The 14,942-nt window shown below is 39.9% G+C and overlaps 2 protein-coding genes across 4 annotated transcripts in view; both read right to left on the minus strand.

Annotated features, from left to right (window-relative positions):
* Window positions 1-919, minus strand: part of tns1b (tensin 1b) — a 200,269-nt gene extending 199,350 nt beyond the window's left edge. For both annotated transcript variants that reach the window (XM_055015174.1, XM_055015159.1), the window contains exon 1: window positions 626-919. In XM_055015174.1, the coding sequence (XP_054871149.1) occupies window positions 626-724 (99 nt within the window). In that variant the 5' untranslated portion in view covers window positions 725-919. The remainder of the gene's footprint in view (window positions 1-625) is intronic.
* A 172-nt stretch (window positions 920-1,091) lies between these two features.
* Window positions 1,092-13,769, minus strand: LOC111568532 (sterol 26-hydroxylase, mitochondrial). 2 transcript variants are annotated; one of them, XM_055015177.1, is made up of 9 exons: window positions 13,492-13,769; window positions 12,793-12,974; window positions 9,071-9,270; window positions 8,263-8,460; window positions 7,838-8,001; window positions 7,298-7,464; window positions 6,995-7,076; window positions 6,660-6,860; window positions 1,092-1,357 (listed from the first exon to the last, which is right to left on the minus strand). In XM_055015177.1, the coding sequence occupies exons 1-9, from the start codon at window positions 13,756-13,758 to the stop codon at window positions 1,343-1,345; spliced, it is 1,476 nt and encodes a 491-aa protein (XP_054871152.1). In that variant the 5' UTR covers window positions 13,759-13,769; the 3' UTR covers window positions 1,092-1,342. The 2 variants fall into 2 exon arrangements, with proteins under 2 accessions (XP_054871152.1, XP_023125989.3); XM_023270221.3 differs by lacking the exon at window positions 1,092-1,357 and adding an exon at window positions 4,508-5,381 and having other exon boundaries at window positions 13,492-13,768.
* Window positions 13,770-14,942: the final 1,173 nt, after the last annotated feature.

Raw genomic sequence — 14,942 nt, forward strand, 5'->3', positions numbered from 1 at the left:
TTAAACACTTTAGACAATGAGAGAGAATGGTTTGTTTGAACATTGTATGGCTTTCTGTCTTGGTATCACTGGGGTATGAATCATTTTGGACATGTTGACTTTTGTCAATGTTAAATTGAACACCTTTAACAGTTTTACTTCACATAATTGGTCATGGTTCCAGACTTGCCCACATGTCCTATTCCGGTCAAATCTGAGGTGAAATACTGATGTGGAACTGAAATAATTAAGAAATTCCTTGTATTTGACAGAGGTATGAATAATTTTGGTCTTAAGTGTACGTGATGGTTGTGAACGGTCTGTTTCTGGCTTTTATTTACCTACCAATGGCTGAATTCAGCCCTGTGTTTACTAACTAACCTACTGCTGGATGTAGGGAGGTTCCTTCGACTTGTTTGAGTTTGTCAAGTGGAGCCAAAGGTCGAAAATCCTTATCTGATGTCCGACATTCATACAGTCAGTTAAATCATAAACATATACGCAACGAAAAGCGTCCAATCTGCACTGAAAACAAGCTGAACTGACGCTCAGCTGTCTGAACCAACTCTTCAGTCACTTTGGACGCCTACTCGTGTCTGCACGCATTTACCGCCCGAGCGTTTCTTCTCCTGCAAACTTCTCTTACCTTTATCACGCTCCCTTTCTTCGTCTCCTCCTCATGCTGGTAAACAGGCATTTGCAGAAAGTCCTCTTCACAGCAGATGAAGCTCACAGTGCATCCCATCCGAGCAGACGTCCAGACCCATTCAGAGCCTCAGCCCCGGTTCTCCTGCTGCAGGTTTTCTGGCTATGACTTCATTCCTCTGCAGCACAGCCCGCCTGTCATCCCCGCGCTGTCACAACAAGAAATGTGCAGGAGTTCGGGGAGTTCCTCGCTCTAGTTTTGGGCCACCATGCGCTGCCTGGTGCCACACCGGCTCTTCCCACAGCAGACCCACTGTGGAGCTCCAACAGGTAGTCTGCTGCCTTTAACTCACTGCTGTCTGTCTGTCTGTCTGTCTATCGCCTCTGTGTTTGCGTTATCATACGGCTTTATGATTGGTGATTCAGGCTGTCACTCAACACCAAAAAGGGGCCGATTGCTTGATACCCTCCAAATGTGCAAAGAACTGTAAAAGCAACTGATAATAAGCATTTTTTTAAGTGTCCCCCACATTGTAAAATCAAATAAAACAATACATATCTCATGTATTTTCACATCAGCCTGTGTGTCCAGTACAGACTCAGTCGAGATGTTTCCTCATTGATGACCTCCAGCTCCAGCAGCTTCTCCAGACCCTGGACAGTGGTGCAGATTGCAGGAATCCCCTTGGAGTGTTTCCATTCAAGGGCATTTGTGCAGTTATGCCTCCCCCTGCTGGGTGAAGTAGTCATCAGACACAATTTTCTACAAGGTTATTTCATTTTAGCAGCACATTTTATCAAAGCCTGTTTTTTGAAGTTTTATTTTTCCACTGTGTTTATAAACACCTCCGAAAATGAGCAGGTATTATCATTATTTTAATCATGTAAGTGCTGCATGGTGGCTCAATGGTTGGCACTTTCACCTTGCAGCTAGAAGATCCCCGGTTCGCATCCCGATATGGGATCTTTCTGCATGGAGTTTGCATGTTCTCCCTGTGCATGCATTGGTTTTCTCCGGCTTCCTCACACAGTCCAACAACAGTCTGAGGTTAATTGCTGATTCTAAATTGTCCATAGGTGTGGATGTGATTGTTTGTCTCTATGTGGAGCCCTGTGATAGATTGGTGTCCACTGCCTTCACCCTAAATCAGCTGGGATAGACTCCAGCCCCCGCTGACCCTAATGAGGATTAAGCGGTGTATAGATAATGGATGGATGGATGGATTCTTATGTAATTTCAGCATAATATTGCAGGCTGTGCTATACTGTTTCCCCTCTAACATAGCTGCCGGTGTTAAGCCTGAATTATTCCCCATTGTGGACATGCAGTCCATGACTCCTATCCATTCAGGTCTACACTCCCTCCTGCTAACTATTCTCGGGCAACAAAAGGCGTCTGATGCAACCACCACAACAGGGCCGGTCAATAGCTGGACTCTTCTCTTCTGTGGTTCCCGGGTGGTGAACCGAGTTACTAAACCTGTTCGATCTGCAGAGTCGCACTCAGACGTTAAGAAAAGACTAAAAACCAGCTCTTCACTGAACACCTTCGCACTTGACAGATATTTAGCAAAAGCATCTGTTAAATGAAATTGTAGAATTGTAGAATGACACTCAGGGAGGTGAAGTTACACTGCTTTTCTACTCTGCAGGAAACTCGCTGACTTGAGGAGATGATACAATTTTTCAATGCAGACTTGAAAAAAATCGTATGGTACGTGTCTACAGAATCCCCCAATTCAGTAACTCTTATTCTCAGTCTGTGTAAGCACCCGGGCAGTGCATTTTGGTTGCATTTAGGTGAGTTAATTTTGAATATAACTGAATGTTTCCAAACAAGCCTCCATGTTGGTCAGGTTGGAAATCCAGGAGTGACCCCTCACATTCAAAAGTGCTCCTGTGGACACATAACAGGGTATGGAAATGTTGCACTGCTTCAGGGCAGTGGCCAGTACATTGACACACGACTAGGCCAGGTCAGATATGGACAGGTGCTCTCCAACAGGAAAGACATACAGGCTGCAACCTCTTACAACCAGGCAAACACTGGTTGCACTTGACTGGATGAACACTCTACTCTCTACTCATGGGATTTCTGTTTCTGGACATCAAACCAGGCGAACATGGTGGCTCATTTGGAAAATTTCAATTGAAAAAACCGCTGACCACAATGTGTTCTTGTAACCATTTGAGGAGCAAGCCATACACTTGCTGAAGCTGTATTCATTTTTAGACCAACAATGTTTGTTAACGCCAGTAGCAGCTGGACACACCTGATTTGCATAAAGTAGCCAACAAAACAACTTTATGCAACTGAGGAGCAACGCTCCGTCTTTCAAAATGCAGCGTGACATTTACCAGAATGTATTGCATCTTTCATTACATACACATTAAATTGGAAGTGTAGAAGCGAAAGACAGTCTGGAAATATGGCATTACTACACTTTTTTAGTCCACAGGAGTGCAGAACACTGTTACATACTATCATTCAAAAGTTTGGGGTCACCCAGACAATTTCATGTTTTACATGAAAATTCACACTTTTATTCATGTGCTAACATAACTGCACAAGGGTTTTCTAATCATCAAGTAGCCTTTCAACACCGTTAGATAACACAATGTAGCATTAGAACACAGGAGTGATGGTTGCTGGAAATGTTCCTCTGTACCTCTATGTAGATATTCCATTAAAAATCAGCCATTTCCAGCTAGAATAGTCATTTACCACATTAACAATGTCTAGACTATATTTCTGATTAATTTAATGTTATCTTCATTGAAAAAAAAAACTGCTTTTCTTTCAAAAATAGGGACATTTCTAAGTGACCCCAAACTTTTGAATGGTACTGTACCTGTACAGTACCTACCTGTCCTGTGCACACTGTTGCATTGACACAAATTTCAGGTTGCAGATGTGTGCAGAGAGATTCCAACCGCCAAACAATGGAAAGTGGACTTTTGCAAACACATCCAAGATCACAAAGGTTCCTGAAGAGGAGACCTCACTTTTGTTTGTTCCCTCAGCACCATTTCATTATCTCTGTTGGATTTCATAGTCTGAAGTTTTTAATTGTTTTTGGCTCGTTTTCATTTCCGTTACATTTACCTGTAGTTTTTTGGGGCTCTTACCAAAAGCCATATTTTTATCTGTTACTTCCAGTTTTGGGCCAAGTTAATTCTTGCGGCTTTCTTGGCCAAACAGTCCTTACAGAGCAGGGATGGTATGCTGCTGCAGGATGTAGTGGTAGCCATGTTGGTTAAGTGTTGCCTTGATTTATGAGTAAATGTCCAATAGTGTCACTAGATTCATCAGTTTTATATGTTTTTGCAGCTGCTGTGCTGTACTGTACTGCAGGACTGCAGTTTCTCTTTATTTAGTAAAGTGGTTCTTGACATAATATAGATTACTACAGCAGTGAATAGGACTGAATAGGACTGTTTGCTGTATATCAACACTAGCTTGACACAACACAACTAATGGTTTCAGATGCATTAAGAAGGCAAGAATTTCTCTCAGTTAACTTTTCATAAGACTCACCTGTTAACTTGATACCAGTTGATGCTATGAAGCAGTGGCAGCTTTGAGGGATCTAAAGTATGAAACAAATACTGCTTTGACACTTTCTGTTTACTACAAAATGATTCCATGTGGTGTTTCACCATTCAAGTGAAAATAAAAAAGGAAAAATATTTAGTAGCTCGGTGTAGCAAACTTTGACCTGTGCTGTAGTCTCTTCTTAATGCAGGTTTTCTGTAATTAATATATTTTACACCCCAGGCCCAGGCCTAGCTGTGAGGCAACAGTACTAACAGTACTAACCACCTCCCTTGTTTTATTTATATAACGGTGTCACTGTAGAGAAGGATTTTTTCTTATAATGCATACAATTATTTACTTATTCAGCATTTATTTCAAAGTAGAAGTTGTGGTTTTAGCATTGAATACAAAAGATACAAGGTTTTATTGTAATATAGAAAGTCATATAATGTGGTTATACTTCTGACAGTGAATTTGCTACAAGAAGAACAGAAATGAGGCTTAAGTTGAGTCTGTCAGTTCACACATGACCACAGAAAGAACACACAGTTCAAAAACTGTCAATCTTTAAATTGATTCTTAATAAAAACAGTATAGTGAATCATTATCCCAAGATGGAATGCAATGCCAACTTTGATTTTTAAAGGAGTGAGCACATGGGGAAAAACAGCAAAAATAGTGTTCACAAAAATATTTTTCTACTAGTTTTAGAAACATAAAACATATGTAAGCCCAGATGACACTTGATTCACCTTATTAATCTACAGAGGCAGTTTTATACTTTCATTATTGGTAATGATGTAAAGATATGCCATGTTCACTTAAGGTTATGTGACCATTTCTAATGGTAAAAACAGAAAAGCATGTGATACTGCTAACATTCCTTTGATAATGACATTTTGGCATTTTGATAACAAAATGCTGTACTAGTTTAAATGTGTATTTTATAATTTCACATGCATTTTTTTACAGAAAAGGTTTCAAAACTTCTCCTCCTGTCTGATTCACTTAATACATCAGCAATTATTACAGACGTACAAACAGTTTGGTCTTTCACATTTCTTTCAAACCAATCTGCAAAACCAAATTAGACTGTATTTTTACAATGTCTGTCCACAAAGTGCAGGTTTAGTTGATTGTCTGGTATCAGAACAGTGCGGTTGAGGGACTTCAGCTCTGCCATTGAAGAGTCTGGTTTGATTTCAAACTGCCGAATTAGCTGGGACAAAAACAACGAAATGTTACTGAAGTTACATGATAATAGACTTGACAGGGTGAAACCAAGCCAAAACACTGACCTCCAAATTTCTGCATTAATTATACCAAAACTACTACTGAAATTAATCATGAGGTCATAATGTTTTGTTAGCAATGACTACAAATTGCTATGTGGAATGTGAAGGGGGACCAGTATAACCTCCAATTGTCCGTTATCTTTGCAGAGGTTTTTAGTGTCTTTTATCTTACTGTTGTGTTTTAAACTACACAAAGACAGAGCTCCGATTAACTTAATTTCCTGTTGTGGAAGTTCAGCGATGTCGAGAGAGGATGCAGAGGCAAACACAGAGAGACACACTGGAGACTCAGATGACTTACGTTGCAAAAGAAGTGAGACCAATGCAGCAGCAGCACACACAAGCAATGTGAGCATCAGTTCTGAAGATTCTCTGATCTTCGGGTATAATAATGTGGTTGGGAGAAGGTCAGATTTAGATTACAGACCAATGTGGAGACAACTAGTCTGTTTAGTCATGTCAGAATAGACAATGTCTAACCTCGATCAGGGCAGAGAGTCCTGGCATATCTTCCTCCTACAGCATCTACTCGTCTGAAGATAATTTAGGATGATAGCATGTGATCAGTCTTTTACATCACCATGGTGGAATTTTGACCCACTTTTTTTCTGTAGAATAGTTTTGCTTGGTTTTGAATACTTTTGTGATCTCCTGGATTAGATCTCAACATGCTCTTGTTGGTCCACTCCTGGGAAGGTTCACCACTGTTCATGTTTCTCCATTTGTGGATCATGTCTCTTATTGTGGTTCTCTGGAGTCCCAGAGCCTGAGCAATGACTTTGTTCTACATAGGTTCTTGAATCACTTTACAACATGGCATGAAGTGCTGGTTTTTGAGACCCTTTAGCTGCTTCACAATGCCAGAGAGGTTCCATTTAGTCATGTTTAGATTCAACAAGCCTGGCAGTAATCATATGTGAATGTGGCTGGTGAAACTGAACTCAACTGACAAATGAATTTTGTCATTTGGTAGACTGCTACTCATTGGCGGTCCAACAAATCAGACAGGTCCTAATATAAATGTTCTAATACTGAAATAATCTTTCATCTTTGATTTTCAATCCCCATAAACATCACCCCTCCCCCCGCCCATGTCTGGTTTGAAAGTTATGTTTCCCTGTAATTTGATAGCACCAGGGTTTAAATCCTGTCTTGTGTATTATATAGATGTTGCAAAAGGTTTTTCCATACTTGTCACTTACCTGAAATAGAAGCAAATACATCTCAAGCTCAGCAATCCGGCGACCCACACAGCCTCTCACTCCATAACCAAACGGGATGGAGCCGAAAGGGTTTGGCCTCACTCGGCCGTCACGGAGCCATCTCTCTGGTTTAAATGTGAATGGATCTGGGAATGTGTCCTCATCATGACTGATGGCATAATGGCAAAACAAGAAAGGGGTCTGGAGAAACAACAATTAAAAGATGAATTACTGAAAGTCTTTAGAATTTCTTTTACATTTCTCTTGACGCTGTAGCACGCAGTCACATAAAAAACTAGTACACAGTCTCTGAATGGCTAAACAAACAGACTTACTTTCTTTGGAAACTGATATCCACCAATAGTAACACTCTTTTCTGTTAAGATCCTTGCATTCAGAGGAACCACAGGATACATCCTGTAAAACAAGAATTTATATTATCATATCATTTATTGTATTCTGGTAGCTGACTGATGCAGAAGAAATAATATTAACAGATAGTATGTGAAATTTTATGACATGTAATTAAGTGAATAAAACTAGATCACGTTGCCTGTAGATGTTTTCGAATCAATAATGGCTTCAGTTGCAGCTGAAATCCAGTCATGGAACATGACAACCTGTCCAACCAGTCTCACCTGAGTGTTTCCTTGATAACAGCCCTTAAGTATGGCATGCCAGTGACCTCTGCTGCTGTGGGATTCCGGTCTGCTGGTACTGATGTGGACACTTCTTCATAGAGTCTGTCCTGGATTAGAGGGTTCTTGGACAGCAGGTACAGAACCCACGTGAGGGTGTTGGAGGTCTTGACAGTAAACAATGTCAAAAATTAAACAGGCAGAAAGACGCGTAGACACAGTAAATATATTACATGTGTATGCAGAAGAAAAATGAGAAATTTGAGTAGCAGACCTGCTGATTCTTCTAGTTTTACAGTATGTCTTTTTAAATACATCAAGAAAAGTATGAGGCATGTTTAGAATTAATCATAGCACAGGTAGGATGGCAAGGTTTTTGGAGGAACCATTTATGAAAGCCTTATGATAATGTCATAGCCAATGGAGTGGTGTGGTGGTGATCCATATCTGTAGAAGACTTTGGCATAAAACTTTGGTTTGACTATAGAGGGGGCTCAGAAAAATGTTACATTACGGCGACTGGTTGAGTACTTCATTTACCGTGTCCACTCCAGCTAAGAGAAGCTCAGCGATGCTGCCATACACGTCTTTAGTGCTCATCTGAGTTTTTGAGAGGAGGTATGTCAGGTATTCGCCCTCCACATCCTGGTTGTTGTGAGTTCGTTGCTGGATGGCCTCCATTTTCTTGTCAATCAACTCTTTAGCTGGAATAAGTGCAAAAATGGAAATGTTTCATTTGTGCTGACACAAAATATTGAAAATGAACATGTCATAATTCTGGATTGTTTGCAGTAAATGAAATGCACTGTTGCTCACTTCGGTCAAAGCATTTTAAAGCAACTAGCATCTGTCTATTATTCCGTTAGAGCCTACACAATTACGTACACTACATTCACTTTTCTTACAGTGCAGCATAATGTGACAGTGATGTACAGATAAATGGCTGTAAGGTTAAAGCAACTCACCAAAGCTGAAGATGCCTTCCCAGCCGGCCATGTAGCGCTTCCAGTGAGGCAGGAGGTTACGACCCCACTTAGGAATCAACATGACCACCGTACTGTTGGAGAACATCTGGGTTATAGAGCTGATGAATTCTTGTGTACCAGCAGGAATTTCCCTTTCCAGACACCCAAGTCTGGTCTCAAACAATATGGAGGCAATACCTGAGTCCAGGTTGAGGATGAAAAATAGAAGTAAGAATATTTAAATAAACATACTCAGTGCACTTGATTCTACACTCAACATCAGCAGTGTGTGCAGTTTTATAGTCCTTCTTTTATACTTGATTGAACCTCAAACAAATCATTTCTGTCTATTAATGTTATATAATTTGGAGTTTTTCTAGGAAAATAATCCCTTGCCTCCTATCTCAACTTGCTGTAGCTCGAGCACTCCAGCTCACTTGGTTGATGATTCTGATCAGACACTGTACTCTACGTTACACAATGGCAAGTTGTAATATTGAAGTAATTTAGCCATATATGTTTGAACCTGAAGCCGATTCTGAAGAAAAATATTGATACAGAAAGCCCTACCTTGTAAATAAACAGGATTGGCTACATACATTTGTTACATAAGATGCCCCGAAAATCAAATGTTTTTTTTTTTTTTTTGATACTGTCAACAGTACAAGACAGTTTCAAGGTTGAAATGCTCAGCAATGAGGTTGATTTTAGCATATAAGAAACCCCTCTATGTATATAGTAACAAAGTGAAATACAGGAGGTTCACTGGAGGGTGATCCTTAACTGATTTTTCAGATTTGTTACATACTCTCTAGTGAGAACAGATAAAACTCATTGGCCATGTTGGTCACAGAACTGCCTGTCGGGCTGCACTGGCGCAGATAGCAGATCTTCTTGGTGAAGTCTTTAACCACGTCATTGATAATCCCATCATACTGGGCAGAGTCCTTCGGGTGCAGCATGCGCTTATTCAGCACCACCCTCAGGTGGTACCACTCCTCCCCCTCCCTAAAGAGAAAAAGGTCACAATGAGGAAACTGCTCTAGGTTTCCAGACAAGAAATACAAAAATGACTATTCATGATAATCCAAACACAGAGCCCAGAGATGGTTTAAAAGTAAAAGTATGGCATCACCACTAGCCTCAGTGCAGGTAGGATTATTAGACTGGGTAAAGTTTCCCTTAAAAATACAAGATGTGGCAGCTTTACATGAACTGTTGTTTCAGCTAATAAAATGTTTGATGTTAAGAGGTTTTGAAAGACTGTCTCAAGGATGTGATGCAGATACACAACATTCATTACACCTGTTCTATGTCCTTTTTTATGGCAGACCTTTTAATACCAAGACAAGCACAGGCGCCAATAATTGAATTAATGTGTCTCTGTAAGTCATGACAGTGTGACAGTGAGTCACTATGAAAAATACGAGGAATCCTGAAACCATTTGCACAAAACTAAAAATGTTCTCCTTAAGTATCACGCTTAATTTCTATTTAGCTGAAGGACTTACTTACGGGTGTTGCACAGAATGCCTTAAAAGCATTCCTTTGTTAAGATAAACAATCAATCATTACTGCATTGAAATGCATTTGACAGCAAAAATAAAAATAAAAAAAATCTGCTGGAGACTGTTTGCTTGCAATCATGCTTATGAAACCTGTTATCATCTCACAAAGTTGTCCTATAGATTATTTTATAAAATGGCAGCAGAGATGAAGACCAGAAAAGCAAAGAGGTCAAAAGAAAAAAGATGATACAACTTGAGGAATACCAACTTTTAAGGGATTCCAGCAGTGTGAGACCAAGATAAGGAGGAAACCTTAGCTACTTAAGTGAGCATTTAAAGAAAACTTTAAGGAAATGTCTTCTGGGTGTCTTCTACAACTGGCTCCAAATAATGAAGTAACTAAATGGAATTCAATCATCATTAGTATTATTATTTATTAATGTGCTTTTCCTATGTAAACTGTCTGAGGTGATCAAGGTTTGTTATATGGGTGCATCGTATATGGTGGGAAACTTTATCATCAGACATTGCTCAAAGTGAAAATTACATGTATTCTAGACTCATTGCACTCATTGCTTTATTTGTTTTAATTTTGATGATAACAGCTCACAGGTCATGATAGCCACCCAAAATCAGTCTCAAAATAACAGAATATTTCAAGGACCACTAGTCACTCGCACATAGTCCCAAGAAGAGCAGTAATCGGCTAATTAACCCGGAACACATGCAATGAGCTGTTAAATTCCTAATCTGGTTGAGTACACACAACTACAATCACGGGGAAGCCTGCTGACTTGACAGCTGTCCAGAAGACAATCATTAACAGCCTCCACAAGGATGGTAAGACTCAAAAGTGCATTGCTGAAAGGACTGGTTGTTTACAGAGTGATGTATAAACGCATATAAATCTAAAGTTAACTGAAAGAAAAAGTGTGGTAGGAAAAAGGGCAAAAAAAACAAAAAGGATGACTCTAGACTTGAGAAAGGAAAAGCAGATTCAAGAGTGTGGACTGAGTCTGGAGCCACAGCATCCAGAGGCATCAATCACAGATGTGTCCAGGAAATGGGCTGTAAGGGTCGAATTCCTATTGTGAAGTCACTCTCAACACCCAACAACGTCAGAGGCATTATCATTATGTGGGCTAAGCAGAGGAGAACTGAGCCATTGTTAATTGGTCCAAAGTCCTCTTTTCAGATGAAAGTAAATTTTACATTTCTTTTGGAAACCAAGGTCCTAGTCTGGAGGAAGAGTGGAGAGCAACAGGATCAAAGTTTATTGAGGTCCAGTGCTGTAAGCTGTTATTCTTATAGTTACAACAAATAATGGCTTGACATTTGTCAGTTATTATGTAATTATATGTAATGTGTGAGTCTAGAAGATAGAGGTTTTTTTTTTTTTTTTTTTAATTTGAGCATTGTCTGATGAAAAAATGTTACTTTTCCCACCATATTCTAATTATATGAGATCCATCTGTATATAAGGCTGTAAATTCTATGTGGCAATGAACGATAAGAAGTTGCCTTTTCTAAAGAGCTTAAAACAAGCTCCAGCTATACTGACCATGTTCAGAAAGCAGTAAGAATGTAGAAGGGCATGCAGGGTAACTAGTACAAATACCAGATTTATCCTGCAAAATCCCACTGTCTGTTACTTAACTAGTTACATAACTCAAATCACTTTGTTAAGAGCTACAACATATGATACTTCAGAGTTGGACAACTGTATATCTGTGTGGGATAGTGCTGCACGATGCAATTCAAAACCACATCACCAAAAGCAGCTTCCTCAAAAGCTCGTAGGGTCGAATCAGCACTCTGACCCCCGAGTCTATTATAATTATTTGTGATTATTCATGCTTTGTCAGTCTGGAAAAAAGTGTTAAATCTTTGAGAGCATAATTTTTTGAACTGCCTTTTAGGCTAGTTGTTGGATTTGGCGGGGAAATGGAAATGGAAATAGGGAAACAGCAAAATTTACTCTAAAGGTTTAAATTAAAATCTAGTAGTGCTAAAGTAAGCTAATATTGTGATTTTAATGGAAAAGTTATCAGAGATGTATACAGGCAAGTTGAATTGCAAACAGAATGGGACACGTATCCAATCAGATTATTTTGGTTTATTTTAACTTGGTGTGTTTCCCATTGATGTGGCTCTATGGGTTATGCTAACTTTGCATTCTCCACCTCTGTTGTTCATGTTTCTTTTTAGGAAAATAATGACAGAAATTAGTCACATGCAGCTGATCTTTTGCTAACTGTATCTAGGGTCTCTGTTTGAGGGCACCTCCCATCTGACCTCATCACCCCGCATAATCATCTGGGCAGATTGGTTTAGAGGAGGTTGTGTGTGCAACGTTATGACCCACAGAAGCACAACAGTCACATGAATGGGAACTATGCCAGGTTTGGATAAACTTGAATTATCCTTTATAATGGTTTGTTTCAGAGCAAACCATTATAGCTGTTTATGTAGCACACACAACTGTATGAAACTAACATAATATAAATGATAACTCGCCATTTTACAGCAGCTGTGTCTGAATCCATTCTGTATTTACTACATAGTGCATTGCATTTGCTGTCACCATTTTATTTGAGTGTCCCAAATCTAAAGTCTGACTGCATCCATGCTCACATGTCACTAAAAAGTGGAATAAAAACAGTGGGCCAGTGGGATGCCCGAACAATTTCATGATAATATAAAATATCTCTCTTTAAAAATCAACCTAACAATTTGTGTCCATGATTTTCAGAATATTGAAGTATCTGTTGACCCTCCCTTTTGCTTTATTGACCGCAAAGCTTCATTTGCATGAATTCCACAAGTTTATCTAATCTCACTGATACCAAAAGGTCAGAACCATTCCAATCATCAACCATTCATATGACGGAACTTTTTCATTCAATAACCAAAGCTTATAAGTATTACAAGTTTTACAAGAATTAAGGATTTTTTCAACGTGAGGTAGCAGCTGCAAGGAAATGAAAATTAGTGCATGTCACACGGAACGCAGTGGTCTTACTCTGTGAAAGGCCCATAGCCATATCCTTTCATATCGCGATACTCTTTCCACAGGGACATGTCTCCTCGACAAGGAAACTTCTCATCCTGCCGCAAGACCTCCTCCAGCAGCTTTGGGGTGTTCACTGATACCGACTTAAGTCCGTCTCTGTATATGGGCCCATATAGCTGCTTCTCATAGATCTGATAGTAGACAATGTGAATGTGAGACACATGAGTTAACAGGGAAACCCGTGTGTAAGCAGTCTCATAATGCATGAGGTAAGAAGAAGAACTTTAAATGCTGCTCCACTGATAAGCTGTCTTGCCAGTCAAATGCACCGTGGTATGTAATTGTAAAATAATAATGTTGGACATTTGGTAAGCCAAGAAGCAGATGTCACTGGTCTGAGCTTGTGAGAGAGGGATAGAATGCTGTGACTGTGCTGACCTCACAAAAAGTTACCCTGCAATGAGAGTAAACAATCATCCCTCTGTGAGAGTCAGCTGACACTGGCTGTTGTTATCTGGAGGTTACTATAGAAACAAAGGTAATGCAACCAGCCTAGCATTTTACCCCAACACAATAAGTTCTCAAATAAATAGTGAAACTGGTCAGCGTGTCAGTTGAGTTATTCAGGATTTCATGAATGCATCATATAGAAAACAAGCACCACATTTTGCATATAGGTCAGCAGTGCACTGCAGCAGCCTGGCATACCTGCAGCTCATGCATACGGTTGTGGAATCCCTGAAATATCAGTCTGTAAAGCAGCTCCAGGAAGCTGACATGTGGGAGGTCCTCCACCGTCCGAGGCTTGTCCTGGAAGGCAGAGAGGGCTCCAGGAGCAGTCGAGGACCTTCTCACACCCCTGGAGCAGACTGGGGCCACGGCGACTGGGCAGCGCAGCAGCCAGCTGCCCTTCCTGAGCAGTACTCTGCAGGAGAGCAGTGCAGCCATGATGAGGGCAGAATGGCAAAAACACATTGCTCCTGTTACAACCAGGAGACGAACTGAGCAGGGAGGGGCCACATCTCAAAGAACATTTAACCCTTCCAGCCCTATAGTTGATGTGCTGAGGAAAGCAAGTAGGAAACTTTGTAATTCTCTTGTCCATAATATATCACACATGTATACATATACAAAGCATAAGTTACCACAAAACCACTAAATAACAAAGTTCCTGATGAGAATCTAAGTAATCAGAGTTTAGAACTGTGTACTGATCTGTACCACATAGCCTCACATATCATACAATCTCACAGATAAGCCACAGCAAGGTCAAACTCAGCTACACAGTAAGTTGACCAGCACAGAGTAATGGACTAATAATGGACTCCTGACTCTGACACAGAATCATTTTAATTAATAGGAAACGTGAAAACATGTTTTTAGCTAAAACTGGCTAGACATCTTTTAAAGGTCTGACTGGTAGATGGTCAAGAATGCAAGTAGTAGGTTTTCGAGCCAAAATCAGTTTAAGTAATATCTTAAGACATAGTCTCAAATTTCTTTAAGTCAAAGGATACTCGGGAATTAACATATTGTAATACTGAACTGGTTCTGCGGAAATAGCTGGGGATGAGTGATCAATTTTATAATGAGATACCTAAATTGTAGTGATCATTAAGACAAGATGGCTGCATTTGAGTCCAATTGACAAAGGCACCATGGATTGTGTTTATTGTACTAACCGAATAAGACAAATATATTCTCTGACAGCAAACAAAGGACGCTTGTATTCTAACAGGTTTGAGCAACGAGGTGTGGAAACCTAGTTTTGATTTGCATTCCAACCTCCTACAAATCTGCTGAGGAGCAGGTTTTTTTTATCTGTAAATCAGGGATAAGACCTTTTGACTGCCTAGTTTTGGTCAGAATACGTGCAACTGGACAGCTGTGTTTAAGTCACTGGTACAATAGTTCACAAGGCCTGTACATGCAGTGAAAGGTGACAGGTCTGCAGCACCAGTGTTGACTGTCCAGTAGGTCATGCTGTCATGACATTTACACCAGTGCTGTCAGGTTAAGCTTCAAGTTCACGAAGAAAATGATGTGACATAACAGGTGTGTTAAATCAGAAACCTTTCATAGTATGAAAAGCTATTTGATATCAGCCTGCATATACAGTCTACAGTCATGGTGGAGTGTAACTAACTACTTTTACGAAA

Source organism: Amphiprion ocellaris, chromosome 11 (genome assembly GCF_022539595.1).
Source record: "Amphiprion ocellaris isolate individual 3 ecotype Okinawa chromosome 11, ASM2253959v1, whole genome shotgun sequence".
Taxonomy (NCBI): Eukaryota; Metazoa; Chordata; class Actinopteri; family Pomacentridae; genus Amphiprion; species Amphiprion ocellaris.